The sequence below is a fragment of the Sorex fumeus genome, unplaced genomic scaffold (genome assembly GCF_029834395.1).
Source record: "Sorex fumeus unplaced genomic scaffold, SorFum_2.1 ptg000044l, whole genome shotgun sequence".
NCBI classification, from domain to species: Eukaryota; Metazoa; Chordata; class Mammalia; order Eulipotyphla; family Soricidae; genus Sorex; species Sorex fumeus.
The window spans coordinates 67949059-67972313 of record NW_026606101.1 but is presented as its reverse complement, the minus strand read 5'-3'; the positions used below and the strand labels follow the sequence as shown (position 1 = coordinate 67972313).

The following is a 23255-nucleotide window of genomic DNA, read 5'->3' as shown; positions in this document are numbered from 1 at the left end:
ATCACTGAAGTTTTAACAGTAACTGTCGCAGTGAGCAAGAGTTAACTTGTCTCCTTTTCATTTCTATAGTCCTTCTTCACATACCGGTTAGTTCCTCCCCCAGTAGCATCACCCTTTCAGCCGGCTTGTGGTCTAGAGCCTCTCCTACACTTGGTTGCCCTCTGCCTTCTTTTCTTCACCCTTTGACGGATTTCTACATTCATGGTAGCATTAATTCTTGCCGCTGGATCTGTGTCTCCTTACAAACCACTGAGTTTCTGGAAAGCAGGACTTCCATTTTAGAATTTTCCATCTGCTACAATTCTATTTCTCAAACGTTCGTGTGCTGCGTATTGCACCCGTGCTCTTTGCTGATCTGCACCTGTGTGATAATATTCACACGACTTTTCTTTTGGGGTGGGGGGGGTGGGGGCTGTGTTTGTTGTTGTTGCTTTATCTATCTACAATACCCCATCAAATCTGTAGATCACTTTTACGGTGGTATAGAGCAATAGAGCAATGTGCATCTGAGCTTACAGCTGAACCACCTCTACAGTCACAGCTGCAAGCAGAAGGGATCCACGCTCCCCACTGACCCTGAGCTTGGTTGAGTAACCCCTTCCTGTTTTCTTTACAGAAGACTGACATGTTGTTTACCAAGAGTCAATATTGATTAGCAACTCCTTAAGTAGGGGGCTCAGGAATCTCATTGATGGCTCCTATTCTGCCCCTCCATAGCCCTAACTATACACTTTCAACCCACATAATGAGAAAAACCTAGAAGTGAATTAAAAAAAATTTTTTTTAGTGAACCTCTGTGAGGTAGACCCTTGCAAATCTGTTCATGGTTAGGTTTCAGTCACAGAGTGTTCCAACACCCATCCCTCCACCAGCGTACATTTCCCAGCACCAGTGTCCCCAGTTTCCCACCCATCAACCGCCAATCCCCACCCTCTGCTTGCCTCTATGGCAGGCAACTTTCTCCTCTCTCTCTCTCTCTCTCTCTCTCTCTCTCTCTCTCTCTCTCTCTCTCTCTCTCTCCATGATGGTTTGCAACACAGATACTGAGAGATTATCAGGTATGTCCCTACTTTTAGCACTCAGTTCTTGTCCGGCATGATCATTTCACCTATTATTGTCATAGTGGTCTCTTCTCTATCTTACCTTCCCTCCCCTCCCACACACGCATATACTTTGTGGTTGATTCCAACCATTGACCAGTCCACCTAGCCTCTGTTTTTCCCTGGCCACAGATATTAGTCTTTATATGTGTATATATATAGTCTTTATATATTTATATATAAAGTATATAAATATATTTATACATTTATATATAAATATATATTTATATATTAGTCTTTATATATACACATACATGCATAATATATTATGTATATATTATGTATACATACATTTATAATATATATATACCACATACATTCATAATGAATTCTCTATCTATCCCTCAGAAGTGAAATTTTATTTAGTCTCCATGTAACAGCAATGATGAAACAGCTTTGGCACTCTTGGTGGGTCCGTAGCCAATGGGAATGAAATTTCTCCCCATCCTACCTTGGCTCTTATCTCAGAGGCATTGTTAATTACTAAAAACAATGGCCACAAAATGTGAGTTTAATTGATGAAAAATATAAACAAAGAACAGAAGCATCTGAAAGTATTTTTAAGGGGATTTGCTTCACAAGCAGCACTCAGAAGACCTGGGGGTCCCTCACACCAACTCTCCCCAACCAGGCTTGCAGGCCAGTGTGAGGGTTTGGGAAGGGGGTGGTTCTCAGGCAGCCAATTGGCTGAGTCACCCCGGTGGTGCTCAGAGTTCCCCAGAACTATACTTAGCAATGTTTAAGGGACTATGTGGCACTGGACATTTAACTGGGCCTATCACATGCTGTTGTCCCAAAATTCCAAACGGGATCAGACCACCGTCTTCTTCGTGCAAAATTCTACCTCACAGAATGAGGAGAAAAGAATGCAAGGTTTAAGAAGAGGACTCCCAGAACAACCACCAACTGGGAACTCTTTGGCTCTGTTGCGGCAACATGGGAAGATGCCGTCATTGACAACATTGATGAGGAATACGATCGAATGATTCAGCACCTCCATGATTGTGCAAGGAATGCCAAGAGAGAGATAACCACAAAAAACCGTCTTTCTTCGAACACTCTTGAACTTATTCGCCAACGTGGCTTGGCACGTGCCTCAGGCAACCACAAGCAAACGTCCGAACTGGCAAAACAGTGCAGAGAAGCCATCAAGGATGACCTCAAAAACAGGAGAGCAGCAGTACTGGTAGATGCAGCAGAAGCTGGGAAAAACATTCGTAATGCCCGCCTGTCCTTCACCAACTACAAAACCAAGATGACTGCCCTCCGACATCATGATGGATCGATCACATCTTCCAGAAGGGCAATGGAGAAGATTATTCATGACTTCTACTCAGATCTCTTTAATAGCCACATCCACTTGCCCACATACCACATACCACATGATGGATATGTCGTTCCCAATGTTCTCCCTTCCGAAATCCAACATGCCATCTCGTCGGTAAAGAAACAAAGAGCACCTGGCCCAGACAAGATCAGACCTGAACACCTGAAGAACTTACCATCAGTACTCATCAATACATTGGCTCGACTCTTCACACGCTACCTGTCTGAATGCAAGGTTCCATCCCAATGGAAAACCAGCAAGACTGTACTACTATACAAGAAAGGAGACATCCACGACATTGGCAACTATTGCCCAATCTGCCTATTGTCTGTCATCTACAAACTATTCACTCGAGTCATCCTGAATAGGATTAGCAGAACACTAGATGAAGGACAACCATGTGAACAAGCTGGATTCCGAAAAGGATTCAGTACCATCAACCATATCCACACAGTAACCAAGCTCATTGAGGTATCTCGGGAGTTCAAGATGCCACTCTGTCTAACGTTCATTGATTTAAAGAAGGCCTTTGATTCTGTTGAGACAGAAGCGGTCATGGAAGCCCTAGCCAATCAGGGCGTACAAACTCAATACATCAGGATCCTCCGTGAGCTCTATTGCGGATTCACTACCAAGATCTCACCATTCTACAAAGAAGTTATCATCCATATCAAGAGAGGGGTTCGGCAGGGTGATACCATTTCACCAAAACTCTTCAGTGCCACCCTCGAGAACATCATGCGACGACTGGAATGGGAAAACATGGGAGTGAAGATAGATGGTCGGCAACTACACCACCTCCGCTTTGCTGATGACATCGTTCTAATAACACCAAACATCAACCAAGCGGCACAAATGCTGAACGACTTTGACCGTGAATGTGGAAAGGTAGGACTACAGCTGAATCTTACAAAGACAATGTTTATGAGAAACAGCCTTGTTCCTGATGCTCCATTTGCTCTCAACGGAACCACCATCTCCGAATGCAACAGTTATATATACCTAGGTCGAGAAATCAACATGATGAATGACCTGGCACCTGAGTTGCGCAGGAGGAAGAGAGCGGCTTGGAATGCCTTCAAGAGCATTGAAGAAATAACTAAAAGGACAAAGAACCTCCAGCTACGAGCACATCTCTTTGATTCCACTATTCTTCCTGCATTAACATATGCCTCAGAGACCTGGACCCTACGAAAACAGGATGAGAATACTATTCGGGTCTCTCAAAGAGGAATCGAAAGAACTATGCTTGGAATATCACGATTCACTCAAATGAGAGATAGAATCCGGAGTTCTGATCTTCGTCAACGCTCAAGAATCAGGGACGCTGTCTCATTTGCCAAGACATCAAAAATCAGATGGGCTGGACACGTAATGAGGTTTACAGACAACCGCTGGACTAGAGCCATTACTGATTGGATTCCACGAGACATCAAAAGATCACGTGGACGCCCACCTATAAGATGGTCAGACTTCTTCGTCAAGACCCTAAATGATCGGTTTGAGGCTCTACATGTTCCTAAAATGAACAGATACCATTGGGCTACGCTAGCACGCAACCGGGATGAATGGAGACGTTACTGGCACCCGCTCGAATAAATCGATGAATAACGGGGATTAAGTGATAAGTGATAAGTGATCACATGCACAGCATACACCTTAAACCCTCTATGATCTCTCTGGCCCTGAAAGTATTTTGAAATAAGTGGAACTGCCAGAATTTGGAAATCAAGCTATATATTTTAATGAAGAGGGGAGTTGTCCACACGTAGCAATGCTCCTGTGATGTTTATAGTACCAGGGATTGAACCAGGACTGGCTGCATGCGAGGCAACCTTGCTCTCTCTTACTCTCTCTTTCTATATATATAATATATATATTTATATTAGTATTAGAACTATATTTTACAACAGAACCATGCCTATGCAAAAATAAAAAGTCTTGGTATAGGAAGTTAAGGTCAACCAAGAAACCAAACGGATTTAAAGAACCTTTAAAAACACTTGAAAATGGAGGAGAGGCTTTACATAAATAATTAAAAAAATTAAGTAGACTAACAATGGCACAGAAAAGGTATAGTTCAATAGACACTTTCATGAGCACACATTGTACCAGGGATTCAAGTGAAATAAAGATGTAGTTCTTCCCTGCAAGCAGCCAAGAATCAAAGTGAAACTCATTTGCTTAAGATTGCTTAGGGAATACGATGCTGAATCAATTTGGGCACAAGTTTCTCCACTTCAAAATCCTTCCCAGAGCTCTCACAGTCCTCTGGGACCTGACAAGACTCACCTCTGAGCACTCACCCTGGCAAACAGACAATTAAATAAGTCTACAAGGACTTTGCAATGGGAAATAATGCATCAGCATGTCATTAGGTGCTTGCTTGAAGAGTGTAAAATATGTTTGTGCATAAAGTAGAGGCACTGAGATGCCAAAAATCCTTATTAGGAAGCACAGCTAAGGGAAAAAGAAGAGATATTCCGGGACTGGAGAGATAGTTTAATGGAGGGGAGCCCATGCTTTGGATGCAGGAGAGCTGGGGTTGAGCCTTAGCTCTGCATGTTCCCCTGAGCACCACTAGGAGTGACCACCTCAGTCCTGAAACAAGTATGGTCTCTCTCAAACAAATAAGTGAGATTACTCTTTTTTTGATAACAAGATCACTGTTATGATAGAATTCCAGCTGGAAAATATAAAATAAAGGCCGATTTGCTATTCGGGTCTCCCAAAGAGGAATCGAAAGAGCTATGCTTGGGGTAACCCGCTTCACTCAAATGAGAGAAAGAATCTGGAGTTCCGACCTCCATGGATGATCAAGAATCAGGGACGCTGTCTCATTTGCCAAGGCACTGAAAATCAGATGGTCTGGTCACATAATGAGATTTGGAGATGAACGCTGGACTAGAGCCGTTACCGACTAGATTCCACAGAACGTCAAAAGATCGCATGGCCGCCCACCTACGAGATGGTCAGACTTCTTTGTCAAGACTCTGAATGATCAGTTTGAGGTTCTTCATGTTCCTAGAATGAGCAGACACCATTGGTCTACACTAGCACACGATAGGGATGAATGGCGACATTACTGGTGCCTGCTTGAGCAAATCGATGAGTAACAGGATGTCAAGTGATCAAGTGATCAAAGGTCGAGTCCTTAAATTGGAAAACTACTACCCAAAGGTAGGCAAGTTATATATAATTGTTTTTAGGTGAGAATCCACAGGGGATGGAGAGATATTATGGCAGATAAGGTGCTTGCTTTGCACGCAGCTGACCTGGGTTCTATTCCCAGCACCACAGATGGTTCTTTGAGTCCTGCCAGGAGTGATCGCTGAGCACAGAGGCAGAAGTAAACCCACAAGCACAGTCAGGTGTGGCCCCCAAACAAAAATAAAATAAAGAATCTCACAGAACGTCTCTAGGTAGCCCCTGAGTTTCTAACAATCCCTTAGAAGATCCAGCCCACCTTGCAGAGAAGAAAGAAGCACAGGGGCTAAAGCATGTGTTCTGCATGTGGTCAACCTCGGCACCACATTGTCTTGTGAGCACCACTGGCTGTGACACACAAAAGGAATTCTGATAACTTAGTCATTTGACTCTACACAACATATTATTCAACTATATCCATGCACAAGGGCTGGAGCGATAGCACAGCGGTAGGGCGTTTGCCTTGCACGCAGCCAACATGGCCGACCCGAGAGCCCGGCAAGCTACCGAGAGTATCTCGCCCGCACGCTCCCCGTGACGTATTCGATATGCCAAACACAGTAACAACAAAGACTCCAATGGAGATGTTACTGGGCCCGCTCGAGCAAATCGATGATCAATGGGAGGGCCTTTACTTTACTTTTATCCATGCACACATTCATATACTTTTGCATACTTACTACCTGTTGCATGCTGGACATCGTGTCCAGGAGAGGTAATGCTGATACAGTCCCTGCACTCACAGAGCACTGCAAGAGTGAAGAGAGACAAGTGATCACATTATTTAAATACAAGAAGCAAGTGCAACGGTGTGGAACTAAGTGAGTGTCGAGAAGCCAGATCTCACCATGATTGAAGTCATGGAGGTCAGTATAGTGGGCATGGCACCTGGCCCTGATGTGATGTGTTCACTGGTGTAGGCAATGTGAAGTAGCACTTCTCTAGAGATTCTTTGTTTGTAAACATTTGTCCAACTTAACAATTTAGATGACATTTATCTGGGACTGGGGATATCCCTCAAGAGACTAATGCTTATCAGAAGCCCAGGTTTGATCCCTGGCACCACCTGGACCCCTGAGGACCACTGCGGAGTGATTCCTAAGCACAGAATCATGAGTAGACCCTGGACAGTCAAGTGTGCAACCTTCATCCACGCCCCAACTATTAAAAATCACTTCTCTGTGGCCAGGCAGGTAACTCCTGGTAGAATTCATGCATCTAATAGGTGATGCTCTGGTTTCCGTGCCTACCACTACAAAATCAAAACAAATGAACAAAAGACACAGTTCCCTGTATTTATATGTGGAAGTAATAGTAGACACACTACTACAGAAAACTCTGAGTACAGCCATGTGTGACCCCCAAATGAAAATAAAATGAATCTCACAGAATGTCTACTACAAAGACTTCAATTGTTTATAAGAAAAGGCACAAGTAAAACCACCAGTTGGCTGTAGATGGTTGTAGAGCTGAATGAATCAAACAATAGAAATATAACTGGCCCCACTCACAATAGTGATCACGTTTTGAAGGGAGAAGAAAAGGTAACACTAGGCAGAGCAACTGTCTCTTTCCATCATTTACAATGCAGAAACAGAATCTCGAAGTCGTGAAATTTTAGGCAAGTTTGCTCTTTCCCTCTCTGACAGGATCAGAAAGTCCAGTGAAATTTTTGACAGTCACTAGGAAATTTTCACTGCAATTTCTGACAGTTGCCAGTAGGATAGCAGGGCTGGAGATCTGGTTGAAAGGGTTGGAGCACGCATTGCAAGTGGGAGCCCTGGTGTGGATCCTAGGCACTGCACGGGCCCCTGAACACCACTGCGTTCTGCACCGCTACCCCAAAAGATGTGGCGACCCAAAACTCCTCCTTCTGTGAATGAGGTCTGAGTGCTCTGAGCCCCAGCACGCGCTCCTGAAACGCTCCGGGCGGAGTGTGCTGCCCTCGGGCGGCGGAAGGGAGCGCGTGTCTCCAGGAGTTTGACGTTTAAACTGACTTGGAAGCTCAGAGTCCGCGCTCTCCCGCTCTCCGAGGCTCTCAATTCCTTACTTCCTGGAGAATTTTTGCTCCGCGTGCCGATCGCCCTCTCGGTGTGGATTTTCCGCCGCACGTATTCATTAAGTACCTCCTCCCACCTCACCACTTCCTATGCCCTTTCTTCACTCTATTCTGTTTGTTTGTTTTGGAGCGATAGCACAGCGGGTAGGGCGTTCGCCTTACACGCGGCCAACATGGCCGACCCGAGTTCGATTCCTCCGCCCCTCTCGGAGAGCCCGGCAAGCTACCGAGAGTATTCGATATGCCAGACACAGTAACAACAAAGTCTCCAATGGAGACGTTACTGGGCCCGCTAGAGCAAATCGACGATCAACGGGAGGGCCTTTACCTTACCTTTACTGGAATGATAGCACAGTGGTAGGGCATTTGCCTTGCACGCGGCAGGCTCAGCCAACCCGGGTTCGATTCCCAGACACATTTTAAAAAAAAATACGCATTTTTTTTTTTTGGTCACACCTGGCGATGCTCAGGGGTTACTCCTGGCTCATGCACTCAGGAATCACTCCTGGCGGTGCTCGGGGGACCATATGGGATGCTGGGAATCGAACCTGTGTTGGCCATGTTGGCTGCGTGCAAGGCAAACACCCTACCCGCTGTGCTATCGCTCCAGCCCCACGCATTTTCTTTATGGGCTGGAGCGATAGCACAGTGGTAGGGCGTTCGCCTTACACGCGGCCAACATGGCCGACCCGAGTTCGATTCCTCCGCCCCTCTCGGAGAGCCCAGCAAGCTACCGAGAGTATTCGATATGCCAGACAGAGTAACAACAAAGTCTCCAATGGAGACGTTACTGGGCCCGCTCGAGCAAATCGACGATCAACGGGAGGGTCTTTACCTTTACCTTTACCTGTTTTGGAGCCACACCTGGGCATGCTCGGGGATTTCTCCTGGCTCTATACCCAGGAATCTCTCTTCAGGAATCACTCTTGGCAGTGCTCAGGAGATCATATGGGATACCAGGGATCGAACTCTGGTCAGCTGTGTGCAAGGCAAGCACCTTACCCACTGCACTGTCTCTCTAGGCCTCTTATCCTATCCCTTTTGGGGGGGATAGGGGTAAGGGGAGAGGGGGATAGCACACACCAGGCAGCGTTCAGGGGTTACTCCTGAATCTGCACTCAGGAATTACTCCTGGTGGTGCTGGGGGGACCATATGGAATGCCAGGGCTCGAACCAGAGTCAGCCATGTGCAAGGCAAACGCCCTACCCGCTGTACTATCACTCCAGCCCCACCCCACCCTATTTTTAACTGTTCATTTTCAAACACAGTCCTTCCTCCTGAATCTTTCTTCAACTCTCACCTGATTGGCTTTAACTGTCCAGCCGTAATTTTCTCAAGAAGGGTCCACGGGAATGCAGACTTAGCTTGATGGACTGGAGCACATGCTTCACCTGCAGGAGGTCTGGGTTCAATCCTTGCTAAGTGTCCCCTCCCCCACATTTGGCCCCTCAAAAAAATGGGAGTGACATGGATATTGCCTTCTTGGAGTTCTTTAATGGTTGAAAACATCTACTTGTTGCCTTTTATTTGAATAAGGTTTTGACTGGAGTGCAGCCTATAGGACACCACCCTAAGTGGTTTCCAGCAAAAGATTACAAAATGCTGGAAGGAGTAAAGACAAAAGATTCACACAGGAGGGAGAATTTGGCTCATGATCAGAAAGAGCAGGACTTTTATTGCCACTTCAGGCCTAGGTACTTCATGCCACCGCCACCATTTTCCAAAGCTAGAAAAGAGAGGAAACTTCTATGACCTTCCTTCTACCTTTGAATCTCACACCAGTGTTTCTTATTTGCAAAACCTAATTCAGATCTCAGATGGCAAGGAAATTGGAAACATGCAGTTTCTTCAACAAGTGTTAGGGGTGAGTGGGAAGAGAAGGAATCCTCATACATTTTGGCAGAAATGCATATTGACCCAGCCTCTGGAAAACTGGAGCTTTCTTTTAAATTTTACAAATAGACCAACCATATTGGTTCAGCAATTCAACTCCTAGATATCTATCCAAAGAACACAAAAGTTGATTTGAAAAGTTATACGTACTCCAATGTACTCTGTAACACTACTTTTTTGTTTGGGGTTCATACCCAGCAGTGTTTAGGACTTACACCCTTGGCTCTGTGCTCAGGGATCTCTCCTGAACCCTCAGGACCATATAAAATGTTGGAAACTGAACCTAGGTCAGTAGAAAGCTGCAAACTGCAAGCTGCAAGCTGCAAACTGCAAGCTGCAAGTTGCAAGACAATCGCCCTATTCAATGTACTACTGCTCTGGTCCACTTTGTAATAGCCAAGATCTGGAAACAACCCAAGTGCCCAACAACAGGTGAGTGAATAAGGAAATGTGGTAGTAAACACAAGGGAATGCGGCTCAGACACTAGAAAAGACAAACACTTCTGTGTACTAAGCCTGGATGGAATGGGAAGGTGTCTTCTGTTTGTGGGGAGGGCAGAATACCCAACGTTGTGACCTCAAAGCAAAACAGACACACAAAAAAGGTGATTTCTAATTCTGACTTTTGCATATAGTTATCAGTATTGTTTTAAAAAAAGCGTCTGTTCTTAGTTCTTATTTCAAAATTCAATAAGAAGGGACATAAGATATTTTTCAAAAATCGGAACAATTAGATTTCCATCTTTTCCTCCTTCCTTAATTTAAATATGAAAACTGCATCATCCTTGCAAACTGAATGAAATTATTGTGCCCCAAATTACTGCGAGTACATGTTTTCCAACGAATTATTATCTTTAGTAAGCAAAATACTTCCTGGGGGCTTTATTTGATTGGTGTGTGTGTGCGGGTGGTGGGGAGTCACACCCAGCAGTGCTCAGGGATTACTCCAGGCGGGCTTCAAGGAATCATTTGGGGTGTGGGGGATCGAACACGGCTGGCCACTTGCTAAGCAAGTACCCTTCCCGGTGTCCTAGCTCTCAGGCCCTCGGTTTTGATTTGTATCGCCTTCCAAATTGCGACGACCCAGAGGCACGGGGGAACTGGAGCCAATTTCAAAATTCCCGGCCATCCTGGAGTTGGGCGAGTCTCGCCCGAGCTCTCTCGCGAGATTTGGGAACCGGAAGTGCTATATAAAAGGCCTCAATGCGGCGGCGGCGGCGGCGGCGCTGATCCTCCTGGCGGGACGTGGCTCCCGGGTCCTTTCCGCGCCGGGACCGTGCGGGCTCGCGGGCCGCCCCGGCAGGATGCGGGTGGCCGTGGCTGGCTGCTGCCACGGCGAGCTGGACAAGATCTACGAGACCCTGGCGCTGGCGGAGCGCCGTGGCCCGGGGCCCGTGGAGCTGCTGCTGTGCTGCGGCGACTTCCAGGCGGTGCGCAACGAGGCCGACCTGCGCTGCATGGCCGTGCCGCCCAAGTACCGCCACATGCAGACCTTCTACAGGTGAGGGGCCGCCCAGCCCCGGGGCTGCCGTCGGGACCTCCGCCCGCGCCGCCCCCGCCCCTCAGGGGAGTCGCGGGCGCCCGCGCGGCCCGAGCGGGAGCCGCGGGAGGAGTCTCGGGGGGAGCTGGGGGCGGAGGCAGCGCCCTCGCCTTTGGGCTGCTTGCAAAACCCCCCTGAGCGGTGGAGAACCACCTAGAGCCCAGCCCAGCCTCTCTGCTCTTCTCCCTGCCGCAGAGGACTCGCAAAATTCTTGGCACTCACACTGTCATCTCTCCTTTAAAAAAAAAATTCATATTATTTTTCTGTTCGTTTACTTTTGGGGGCCACTCCTGGCCGTGCTCGGGCGTTGCTCCTGGCTCTGCACTCGGAAATCACTCCTGGCGGTGCTCATGGGACTCTGGGATATCGGGGATCGGGGATCGAACGCGGGGTAGCCTCCATCAAAGAAAGGAGCCTTGCGGGCTGTACTGTCACTCCAGCCCCACGTGTCATCTCTTCTTAGTTACGAGGAGGCGGTACGGAGCTGTGTGTTAAGAAAGAGATTTAAATTTTTTTTTTTTATAATGAGCAATTCAGTCATTTAACCGGACCTTGTTTTGCTTTTTTTGTATTTTGTATAAAGCGCAGGATGGCAGAGAATCTTTTGGTTTCTTCTCTGCCCTTCTCTTTACCCTTCTGTTCTAGGTACTACTCCGGAGAGAAAAAGGCCCCCGTCCTCACAATCTTCGTAGGGGGTAACCACGAGGCCTCCAATCATTTGCAGGAGTTACCTTATGGTGGCTGGGTAGCACCAAACATTTATTATTTAGGTATGTGTGTGGGGCGTAATTTCTTGCTTTGATGGGGTGGAAGAGCCCGTCAGGATCGTCTTGAAGTATATGGTATTTCGGGAATATTTCTTATTTAAAGAGTCATGAAATTGTCCACGTTTCGTCTCGGGTTTTAACTGCACAGACTTTGCACACTAATTGCCATTTTTTTATTCATAACTTGTGTTAAATTTTAAAACACTTTTACTAATAGAAATTATTAAATACATGCAAAAGTAGAGAATAGTGTGATAAATTTTATTAACCAGCTTCAAAAACTGTCATTCTGAAAAAAAAACAAAACTCATTCTTATTTGAACTTATTTCAATGATTGGGTATTTCGGGGGGGGGGGGGGGTCCAGACAAGGTCCCGTTTCATTTGGATGCCAAGACTCTGAAGTCTCTTAGACATTAATTCTTTCACTTTCCCCCCTGCCCACATGCCATCTCTTTGTTGAAGAGGGCTGGAGCGATAGCACAGCGGGTAGGGCGTTCGCCTTACAAGCGGCCAACATGGCCGACCCGAGTTTGATTCCTCCGCCCCTCTCGGAGAGCCCGGCAAGCTACCGAGAGTATTCGATATGCCAGACACAGTAACAACAAAGTCTCCAATGGAGACGTTACTGGGCCTGCTCGAGCAAATCGACGATCAACGGGAGGGCCTTTACCTTTGTTCTTCTAGAATTCTTTTTTTTTTCTTTTTGGGTCTTACCCAGCAATGCTCAGGGGTTACTCCTGGCTCTGCACTCAGGAATTACTCCTGGCGGTGCTTGGGGGACCATATGGGATGCTGGGAATTGAACCCGGGTCCGCTGCGTGGAAGGCAGACGCCCTACCCGCTGTGCTATCGCTCCAGCCCCTCTTCTAGAATTCTTGTGTTAGCATGTGCCTTTATTCCCAGCAGACCCTGTGGTCTTCGTTTAGATGTGTAGACCTCATTAGGTTCTGCTGTGACTTTAGTCCCTTTAAGCTTTCATGGTCCTATCATCTCTAAATGTAAAGTTTTTTCCAGAACTATTTACAATTTTTTTGGATGATGAGCTTAACCTTTAGGTCGATATTGTTGACAACTGCAATAGCATTAAGGGGTCACTCAGAAATAGAGAAACTATAGGCTCATTACACTTTGTACTTGTTGATTTTTGATTTTATAACATAAACCCATCATAGGACATCCCCCTCTCACTATTTGATTGTTGTCAACTTATGTTTCCTCTTAAGATCCTCTCGTATCTGTACCTTTGTTTTGGGGCCACACCCAGAAATACTCAGGAGTTAGTCCTTTTTTTGGGGGTGGGGGGCTCAGGGATTACTCCTGGCTTTGCACTCAGGAATTGCTCCTGGCAGTGCTCGGAGGACCATATGGGATGCTGGGGATTAAACCCGGGGCGGCCACGTGCAAGGCAAATGCCTTACCCACTGTATTATCGCTCTGGCCACTTAAGTTACTCCTGGCTCTGCACTCAGGATCACTTCTGGTGCGGAAGTGATCCGCACCAGAACCGTATGGGATTCCCGATGCAAGGCAAGCACACTACCTGCTTTGCTATTCTCTAGCCTTTTCTGTTTTTCTGCTTAGTTTCTGGGCTGATTACTTTTAGGGCTCCCCTCCCCAGTCTACTGTGTATTGTCGCCTTCTTACTATGTAAAAATAACCTTATGGTACTTAGTTTTCAAACAGTTTTAGTTTTAGTTTTTTACTTAGTTTTCAAACAGTTTTTCAAACAGTCTCTGCCCCCGCGCCTGGGTGTTCCTTCCCGGAGTCCCTTGGAGGGGAGCGGGTTGAGCTTTCCTCCCCGCCCCGACCAGGGCTACGGCAGCCGAAGACCTCCAGGACCAGCCACCACCATGCTGAGACCACAGTTTTAGATATACATTGAATTTTAGGTTTCTGAACCATTTTTTCAGTTAATAAATATAAAAGGTCTTTTTTGCCTATAGTAATTTCACTGAATTGTAATTTTGCAGGTTTGGCTGGTGTAGTAAAATACCGAGGTGTAAGAATTGGTGGAATCTCTGGTATCTTTAAATCTCACGACTATCGAAAAGGTATTGTTGATTGCTTCGTAATTGGTCTGAGAATTGTTTTTAAACTTTAGAACTTGGGTGCACCAGAGAAACTTAAGAATGAGTTATGAATTATCGTTAATGTTTGATATAAAACATGTTACGTACATTAAGATATTGAGAATACTACCAAGTATTTTCTGTGTACCAATTTCCTTTTTGTTTTTATTTTGTGTTTTGCCATGGCTGGTGGTGCTCAGGGCATACTCCTGATTCTGTGCTCGGGGATCACTGCTGTGAGTTTAGGGCACCATATGCGATGCTGGGGATCAAACAGCTGACTACAGAATTTCATCAGCAGTGGTGTGCCATTTATAGTTTTTCTCTGGGGTGTGGAGTTTTGACCCACGCCCAGCAGTGCTGGCGGGGCAATACTTCAGGCTTTGTCTTGAGGTACCTCCCAGTGGAGCTTGGGGGACCATGTGGTGCCAGGGAAAAAACTGGGGTTACGCCAAGCAAGGGAAGCACCTTTACCCCTATAGTATCTCTAGCCCTTTAATTTTGATTTTAATAAATAAGATATAGATATACTTGACACTTGTTGCTAGTCTGTGTCCAGTCCCATTCTATACCATCCTTTTCTACCAAGCAGCTACCATTACGAATTTAGTGTTAATTGATTGTTTTATGTCATTACCATGTATGTAAGAGTTTTATATTTTATTATTGCCGTTATTTTGGTTTTGGGTCACCCCTGGCAGAGCTCAGGTCTTTCTCCTGATGAGCTCAGCCTGTCCCTGGTGAGCTCAGGGAACCATACATGGTGCTGTACATGGGCACATGCAAGGCAAATCTTACCCTCAGTACTCTCTTGAGCCTTGTTAGAGTTTTAAATAACATAGCATGTTTTAAACTTAATGTAAGCATATCATTTTTATATCTATATTGTTTTCTACAATTTTCTTCTTTGTTTAACTATGTTGCTGAACTCCATAATAAGTTGAAATCTAATCTCATTTAAATTTGTGAACAGGATTCCATTTTATAAGTATACCGTCCCTATACATTCTACTATATCTGAGTGAATTATACCTTGATCTTACAATGAAAGGAATAACCTGGGTTCACTCTTACTTCAAAATTTCATGAAGAAAGTTGGCAAATACAACTTATATCCTCATGGTAATTACTTAATCACAAGTCTATTCTGTGCTGCTTGCCTCCCTACCTTTTAATTTTAAGCTATATAAATATTAATGCACATTATTTTCTTATAATTCTTTCTTTATAATAAGTATACGGAAAGTGACCATATCATGCATGTCAGATGTGGGTACAAATTGGAATCACTCCTTGCCAGGCAATTAGTATATTTGTGGAAATTATAAAAGCACTCTGACCCAGAAATTCTGCTTCTTGGCTGGAGCGATAGTACAGGGGGTAAGGTGCTTGCCTTGCACGCGGCCAACCTGGGTTTAACCCCCAGCATCCTATATGGTCCCCTGGGCTCTCCAGGAGTCATTCCTGAGCACAGAGCCGAGAGTAACCCCTGAGCACCACCACGTGTGGCTCCAAAACAAAAGCAAAAACTCAACAGAAATTCTACTTCTAAGAACTTCCATTCCACAAATGACAAGTGATACAAAAACATCACAAAAACATTTATTAACTCAGCCTTATTTATAATAGCAAAGGGTAGGAAATGGTTAAATGGAGCATGGTACAGCTATATAATGTGATGCTGTGAAGTCATTTAAAGAACAGTCATTTAAAAACACAGAAGCAGGTTTTTGTGTACCTGACGTGGTAGAAACGCCAACACGAGTGGAAAAAATACAAGAGAGCATGTATAAGTAATGAGATGATAAAGAAATGTGTGTATTATGTGCATAGATGATATCCCTGGAATGAAATATTAAAGCTGATTAACATTGCTTGATTCTAGGCAGGGTTACTGATGGCTGGGGGACAGGAAAAGGAACCCCCTCCCTTTCGTAGCAGTGTTTTTGAGGTAAAATTTATATACCATTCTGTTTAATTCAGTGATTTAAGTAAACTCACAGAGCTATGCAACTTTCCCATCATCTGGATTTAGAAGACCCCACAAGGTTTTCTGGCTGTTCACGGTTAAACTCCCCCTTCCCTTAGCCCTGTCCCTACGACTCCACTCCCATGGAGGAACTCCTTTACTCTATACCTTTCCAGTGATATCTTTTATTGTAAATGGTGCAAATGAGGGCCTGAGAGATAGTACAGGCAGTAAAGACATTTGCCTTGTATGCAACTGACCCTGGTTTGATTCCTGGCACTGCCTCCGGTCCCCCAAGCACCGCCAGGAGTGGTCCCTGAGCACCGCCAGGTATGGCCCAAAAAACAGTTAAAAAATATAAGACTGTAAGAACCCTGCAAAGAATATATTACAAAATTAAATACACTTTAAGTCAAGTATTGTAAGCCCAATGACTGGATTTGCCGTCTGTTATACTCATTTGTAAAAAATGCTGCATATTAAAAATAGTTTATAAATCAAACTTTAAAAACCAAAAATTGATGGCAAATAACCATCTTAGAGAAATATATGTGTTTGTATTTGCATTTGTAGTCTTTCAAGGAGTTAAATATAATTTCTATTTTTCATTTTAAGGTCATTTTGAGAGCCCACCATATAATTCAGCTACAATAAGGAGTATATATCATGTGAGAAATATAGAAGTCTATAAATTAAAACAGGTATGTAAAAACATATTGCACTCAGCTTGAGAACATTTCAAAGTAATTCTTTACCAAAGTATACAAGAAGTGATTGATTCAGAAAGTTGCATCTCTAGGTGCCTTTAGGAGAATCACAGATTTTAAGAAATGAGTTTGTAGCGGATATGAATTTATTTTCATGGGTAATAACAAAACCGTTTTCCCCGATTTCAGGTAAGAAAAAAAAATATTAGAAAAAAGTGACATTCTATAGGAAATGTTAACATTTTAAAGTGACAGTAATTATATAATAGTATTAAAAGTCAGAAAGAAGCTTGAGGATGAGGGTGTGGGGAGATTGTGAAGGTATATCAGGTATATTCATTGGAGAGTAGGGGCACTTGGGTTTTTGTTTGAGAACCGGTCAGTGCCGGACCCTGGGCCAGGCTAGTGGCTCTCACACTTGGTGCTTCATAGACATGTTCAGCAAGGCAAGTGTGACTCAAATTTTGTCACTTCAAGGGTGCGGTCCTGGCTGAGATCGGTGGCCTCCCCAGGGCTTCCTCCTTAAGCATCCAGTAGCGGATCCTGCTTGGATGACCTCAGGCCCTTGTCTCCTCGGGGGCATGTGGTCACACGTGGGCATTTCTGTCCATGCCAGTTCCTTCCTAGTTTCCGTTCCACTCTCCAGCCAGTGTTCAATTTAATGTCTTCCCATCTCTGCATTTTCCTTGTACTTAACCTCCCCGTGGTCCAGTCATATTTATCTTATATTTTGTGTTGTCCTGCACAGTTGTTGTTGTTCTGGTTTTCCCACTCAGTTTCAGAGTTCTGAAGATGCTAGGGATGAGTAATACATGAAGGATATTTTGTGTCTTCTCCTTGCAATCACCCTAAATACCGCTAACATACTCCATGTTGTAAGCAGGGAGATTTTCAGCATATCTATGTGAGCCCATTTTTGGCTTTTTTGTTTTGGGGCCACACATAGTGGTGCTCAGGGCTTAGTCTTGGGCTCAGGGATCACTCCCGACAGGGTCAAGGGATCCTATGGGGTGCTGGGAATTGCACCGACGTTCTCAGCAGGTACACGATTGATCATGTGCTGGTGGAGAGAAGGCGGGATTCCTGCCAGTTACTCTGCCCTTACGAGTTTTCCTTTCTTTTCCTGAAAAAGCTGAAGCAGCCCATGGACATCTTCCTATCTCATGACTGGCCACGAAGCATTTATCATTATGGCAATAAGAAGCAGCTTCTGAAGACAAAGTCTTTTTTCCGACAAGAAGTGGAGAATAACACGTTAGGAAGTCCTGCTGCTTCCGAACTTCTCGAGCACTTCAGGCCGACGTACTGGTTTTCTGCGCACCTTCATGTGAAGTTTGCAGCCTTGATGCAGCACCAGGTAGATGGCAAAGCGTCTGTTCCGTCATCCGGCAAACACTTGGTGACCGTCTTCGGGCCGTCTGTGTGCCTGTACCGCGCTTCTCATCTGCTGCCTTTCCCAGGCTGTCTTCTGCTGGCGCCCTCGGAGACTCGGGTCTCCATGTTCAGGACAGCGTTTATCCTTCCTGCTGGGCTTCTCAATCCCTCGGACCCGGCCAGTCTTCTCTCCAACACCAAGGTCCACCTCCCTAGGTGGCCTCTCCTCTGTGCTTTGTTCTCTCTTGTAAGCTGGTCCCTGCTCCACAGTCAGAAGATTGTGTCACCAGCTTCTGTGCTACTTTTCCGTGCTCTTTGCCCCTGTCACATTTTTAATGCTCCCAAAATGTTTCTAACTCATCCTCCCTCCCAACTTACTACTTTCTGGAAATGCCCTTATTAAAAAACATTGTAGTTAAGGTGACAGGGCCACAATAGTGTTTATATTCATACTGGTGGTATACAAAATTTCTGCCCCTTGGCCACAGTCTGGGGTAACTTCCAGTCCAGCCATTCCTCAATGCCCACCGCTGCTTGTAACTGCAGTCCAAGGGTACTTGTCTTAGTACTGCCTAATCTCTTGATTTTTCCTTGATTTTCTGCGTCTAAGTGACCTTATCCCACATTTGACCTTGCTTCTTGCCCCAGTCACATCTTTAATGCTCTTTGACTATTTTCTTTAGGTCCATCCAAGTTGTAGCAAAATGTAAGATTTCATTTTTTCTTGTAACTAAGTAGTGGGCTAGAGCGATAACACAGCGGGTAGGGCATTTGCCTTGCATGCGGACGACATGGCTGACCTGAGTTCGATTCCTCTGCCCCTCTCGGAGAGGGCAAAAGCCTGGCAAGCTACCCATGAGGTATTTGATATGCCAAACGCAGTAACAAGTGTCACAGTGTTGCTGTGTCCACTCCAGGAAAACGATGAATAATGACAGTAACTAAGTAGTGTTACGTTATGTTTCTTTGCCACAACTTTATCCATGATCATCCATTGTTGGGCTTTTTTTTTTTTCCCATATCTCTGCCAGGGCTGGAGTGATAGCACAGTGGGTAGGGCATTTGCCTTTCACACAGCCAACATGGCCGACCCGAGTTCGATTCCTCCGCCCCTCTCGGAAAGCCCGGCAAGCTACCGAGAGTATCTCGCCCACATGCAGAGCCTGGCAAGCTACCCGTGGTGTGTTCGATATGCCAAACACAGTAACAGCAAAGTCTCACGATGGAGACATTACTGGGTCCGCTCGAGAAAATCGATGAACAACGGAGGACAGTGACAGTGATATCTCTGCCAGTTCTTACTTTTTGCTCCACTTTAGAGGGGTAGCACTCCCAGCGATGTTCAGGCCTTACTCTTGGGTCTGCACTCAGAAATTAACTCCTGGTGAGGCTCAGGACCATAAGGGATGCTGGGGATCAAACCCAGGCCAGCCGCATGCAAAGCAAGCTCCCTCCCTACTATAGCATCACTCCAGCCCCCTCGACATATTCTTCAGTCGTTGTTCTTAACACTTTCTAATTGTTCTTAACACTTTCATTTTGTCTAGGTCAAGGATAAGGAACAGACTGCCAAATCAACCAAATTTTTAGCCTTGGACAAATGCTTGCCACACAGGGACTTTCTTCAGGTAAAAAGCAAATGGGATATCTCAGCGATGTGGTCTTATTCTTCCAGTGATTTAAAAAAAAAATGAATTTTCCTTCCTAAGTTATTTGTGCTGTCTGTAATTCAGTTTTCTGAGAATTTTTTTGAGATACTTAAATTACATGATCGAGGGGTTGGAGCAGTAGCACAGCGGGTAGGGCATTTGCCTTGCACGTGGCCAACCCGGGTTCGATTCCCAGCATCTCATACAGTCCCTCGAGCATAGCCAGGAGTAATTCCTGAGTGCATTAACCAGGAGTAACCCCTGTGCATTGCCGGGTGTCACCTAAAAAGCAAAAAAAAAAAAAAAAATTCCATGATTGCTTTTTTAGGCTATGAAATTAAATTTCTCTTAAATTTTATTTAGGGAATTTTTAGAATACTAAAAAAATGTGTCTTAATATGTCTGATTGCTTCCTGTAGGTAATAGAAGTGGAACATGAGCCCGGGGCTCCTGCCTACCTGGAGTATGACGTTGAATGGCTCTCTGTTCTCAGGGCCACGAACGAGCTTATGAATGTGACTGGGCGTCTGTGGAACATGCCTGAGAATAATGGCTTGCATGCCAGGTGAGCTTGGCTCTGTGCTGGACTCACCCTTCCCACTGACTGCATAACTTTCTGTCATTTATTTGGGCCACGCCTGGTGGTGCTCAGGGCTAACTCCTGGGAGCCATATGTGGTGCTGGGGATTGAACCCACGTCGGCTGCATACAAGGCCAGCGCCTAACCTGCTGCTCTGACCCCTCATGCATAATATTTGTCCCCTTCCTCATTTAAAAGAAAGAAGTCCTGGGGCCAGAGCAGTAGAGTTCAATGGTGAGGTTCTTGTCTGAGCATTGCCAGGTGTGGCCCCAAAATAAAAACAAAGAGAAGGAAGTCTCCTTCCCTCCGTCTTGGAGGCTGTTGAGAGGACTGTGATCCCCAGACCGGAGGATTGGGTAGCCCAGGATTGAGAATTGCTGGGAATGGCCCCAGGCTTCCCGAGCACTGTCTGGGAGGCCCCCCTCAAGATTACCCCCACGCCCCCTCCAAACACACCCCAATTTGTAATGTGGTGGAGACTTGTTCACATGTTAAAATAATTTTTAGTTATTTTAGGCTATGAGTTAAGAACTACTTTTTTCTTTTTCTGTTTTTTTGGGCTATACCCAGTGGTGCTCAAGGCTAACCCTTGGCTCTGTGCTCAGGGCTCAGTCCTGGTGGTACTTGGGGAACCGAGGTGCTGGGGATCAAATTCTGGTCAGCTGCATGCAAGGCAATCACCCTACCACTTGTACTACCTCTGGCTTAAAGAACCGGAGCATTTGCCTTGCATGCAGCCAACATGGCCGACCCGAGTTCGATTCTTCCACCTCTCTCGGAGAGCCCGGCAAGCTACCGAGAGTATCTCGCCCGCACTGCAAAGCCTGGCAAGCTACCCTTGACGTATTCGATATGCCAAACACAGTAACAACAAAGTCTCACGATGGAGACGTTACTGGGCCTGCTTGAGCAAATCGATGATCAATGGGAGGGCCTTTACTTTACTTAAGATTTTCTTACATAACTTCATTATTTTTGCCTGCTGGCCTGATTGTTTTTTTTTTACCCTTGCACTAGAAGCTCATAGTTAGATTTTAGAATCTATTGGTTGAGGCTGATAAAAATAGAAAAAATCGTTACTTTGCAGGTGGGATTATAGCGCAACAGAGGAATCGATGAAGGAAGTCCTGGAAAGACTGAATCATGACCTCAGAGTGCCCTGCAACTTCACCGTGACGGCTGCTTGCTACGACCCTGGGAAGCCCCAGGCCCAGGTGCCGTTGGTGCACAGGATCAATCCTCAGACCACTGAGTTTTGTGCCCAGCTCGGCATCACAGACATCAATGTCAGGCTGCAGAGCGCCAGGGAGGAGCAGTCGTGCGGTGACGATGACGAGCAGGACGGTGGGCAGAGTGACTCCGGAGAGGAGCGCAGCGAGTACAACACGGACACGTCCGCCCTGTCCTCGTTTAACCCCGACGAAATAATGCTGGACGACGATGACGAGGAGGACGAAGGCAGCATCATGAGTGCGCGCAGCGACGGGAATGCCCCGTCCGTGGAACCTTCTGACCCGGTGTCCGACTTCTCTGCCAGCTTCTCAGATGTCAGGAGCTTGCCGGGTTCCATGATCGTCTCTTCTGATGACACATCAGACTCTCCGCTTGGCAGGGAGGGGACACCTGGCGAGGCCCCCGAGCTGGGAGATGGGAAGGACTTGGCCCAGGGGCCCCCCAAGAGGCTGAGTGACGAGCACGAGCCTGAACAGAGAAAGCGAATTAAGAGGCGCAATCAGGCCATCTATGCCGCTGTGGAAGATGAGGACGCGGCGTGAGGAATTCTGGGTAGCCGTGGGGTGCTTGAGACCGGATTTGTAAAGTTGTATTTTTGACTCAAGACTTTGTAATAATGAAGTTATGTAAGAAAATCTTAGGTATTCACTTTGTTTTTAGGACTTTGTATGTTTCAGAGGGGAGGCATTAAAGTCTATTTACTTAATTGGGTATCTTTTCTTTGAAGGCGTGTGTTTCTCTTTTTCATATTTTTCAGTAAATAATTGAAACCCAGTTTTGTGTCAGGAACTCTTTCATAAGATTGCTCTTGCTCCAAGAGAAAAGGGGAATTGTTGCCTTCAAGCTGTTATGACTACTGGAAATGTTTGGTATAGAATAAAATATGGCATATTTATATTTCATTTTATAGTCATTATATATATATATATATATACATTTATCTGTGCTTTTCATTTATTATCAGTATTTTCCCTGGCTTTTAATTTTGTCAATGAAGTTGACAAAATTAGATAAAGCTTTAGGAAATAGATTAAATACCAAACATTGCTAAATATAAAATCTTAGAGTTAAATGTTATACAAAGTCAAAGGATTACATTAAGCGTATTTTAGCTTTAGTGCTAGAACTATAGGTCACTTTTGGTGTAGTACCACTTAGTATTGATTACTAGCTGCGATGGAGGTACATAAATGCAGTTCTTCATTCTGCATGATGAATTGCTAATATATTTTTGAGAGAAGTGGAAGGGATTGGGTTATAGCTGGCTGTGCTCAGGAGTAACCCCTGGCAGTGCTTGCGGATTGTGTGCAGTGTGCAAGGTCAAACCCAGGGTGGCTACAAGCATGGCAAGTGCCTTACCCACTGTACTCTCTCCAGTCCATGCTAACATACTCAAGATCATGTGGAGGGGCTGGAGGGGTAGTACTGCTGGTAAGTGCTTTCTTTGCATGTGACGGACCCTCAGCGTCCTATATGGTCTAAGCACTGCCAGGAGTGATTCTTGTATGGAAACCCTTGAGTGTTTGGGGTGTGGCCCCAAAGTGAAACAAAGGATGCTACAAAAAAACCACCTCTGTCCCATCTGGCTAAAATGTCTCCTGTACTGTGGCTAGGAGTGCTGGAATCCAGACTTCTGAGATCTCGGGTCCTGTTATTTCTTGGGGGATGTGCTGCAGTTTATCCTAGGAGACGTGCAAAATGGGGATGGGGGGAAGACCCCAAACTACAAAACTTGTTATACTCGAAGAGCTAAAGAAGGTGGCCTGGGCCAGTGGAGT

General features: G+C 45.5%; 1 protein-coding gene across 1 annotated transcript; it reads left to right on the top strand.

The window, feature by feature from the left end:
- Positions 1-10800: 10800 nt before the first annotated feature.
- Positions 10801-22188, top strand: DBR1 (debranching RNA lariats 1). The gene is made up of 8 exons (XM_056121455.1): positions 10801-11088; positions 11773-11897; positions 13867-13947; positions 16550-16635; positions 17774-17998; positions 19563-19643; positions 20084-20229; positions 21332-22188. Exons 1-8 carry the CDS (start codon positions 10892-10894, stop codon positions 22017-22019), a joined length of 1629 nt encoding a protein of 542 aa, XP_055977430.1. The 5' UTR covers positions 10801-10891; the 3' UTR covers positions 22020-22188.
- Positions 22189-23255: the final 1067 nt, after the last annotated feature.

What these genes read in the sequence shown, in the direction of transcription:
- DBR1 (XM_056121455.1), top strand. Translation starts at nt 10,892, where the DNA reads ATGCGGGTGGCCGTGGCTGGCTGCTGCCACGGCGAGCTGGACAAGATC. An exon ending in ACCAAACATTTATTATTTAG is followed by an intron (nt 11,898 to 13,866) that starts GTATGTGTGTGG and finishes GTAATTTTGCAG; the next exon opens with GTTTGGCTGGTGTAGTAAAA. An exon ending in AATAATGGCTTGCATGCCAG is followed by an intron (nt 20,230 to 21,331) that starts GTGAGCTTGGCT and finishes GTTACTTTGCAG; the next exon opens with GTGGGATTATAGCGCAACAG.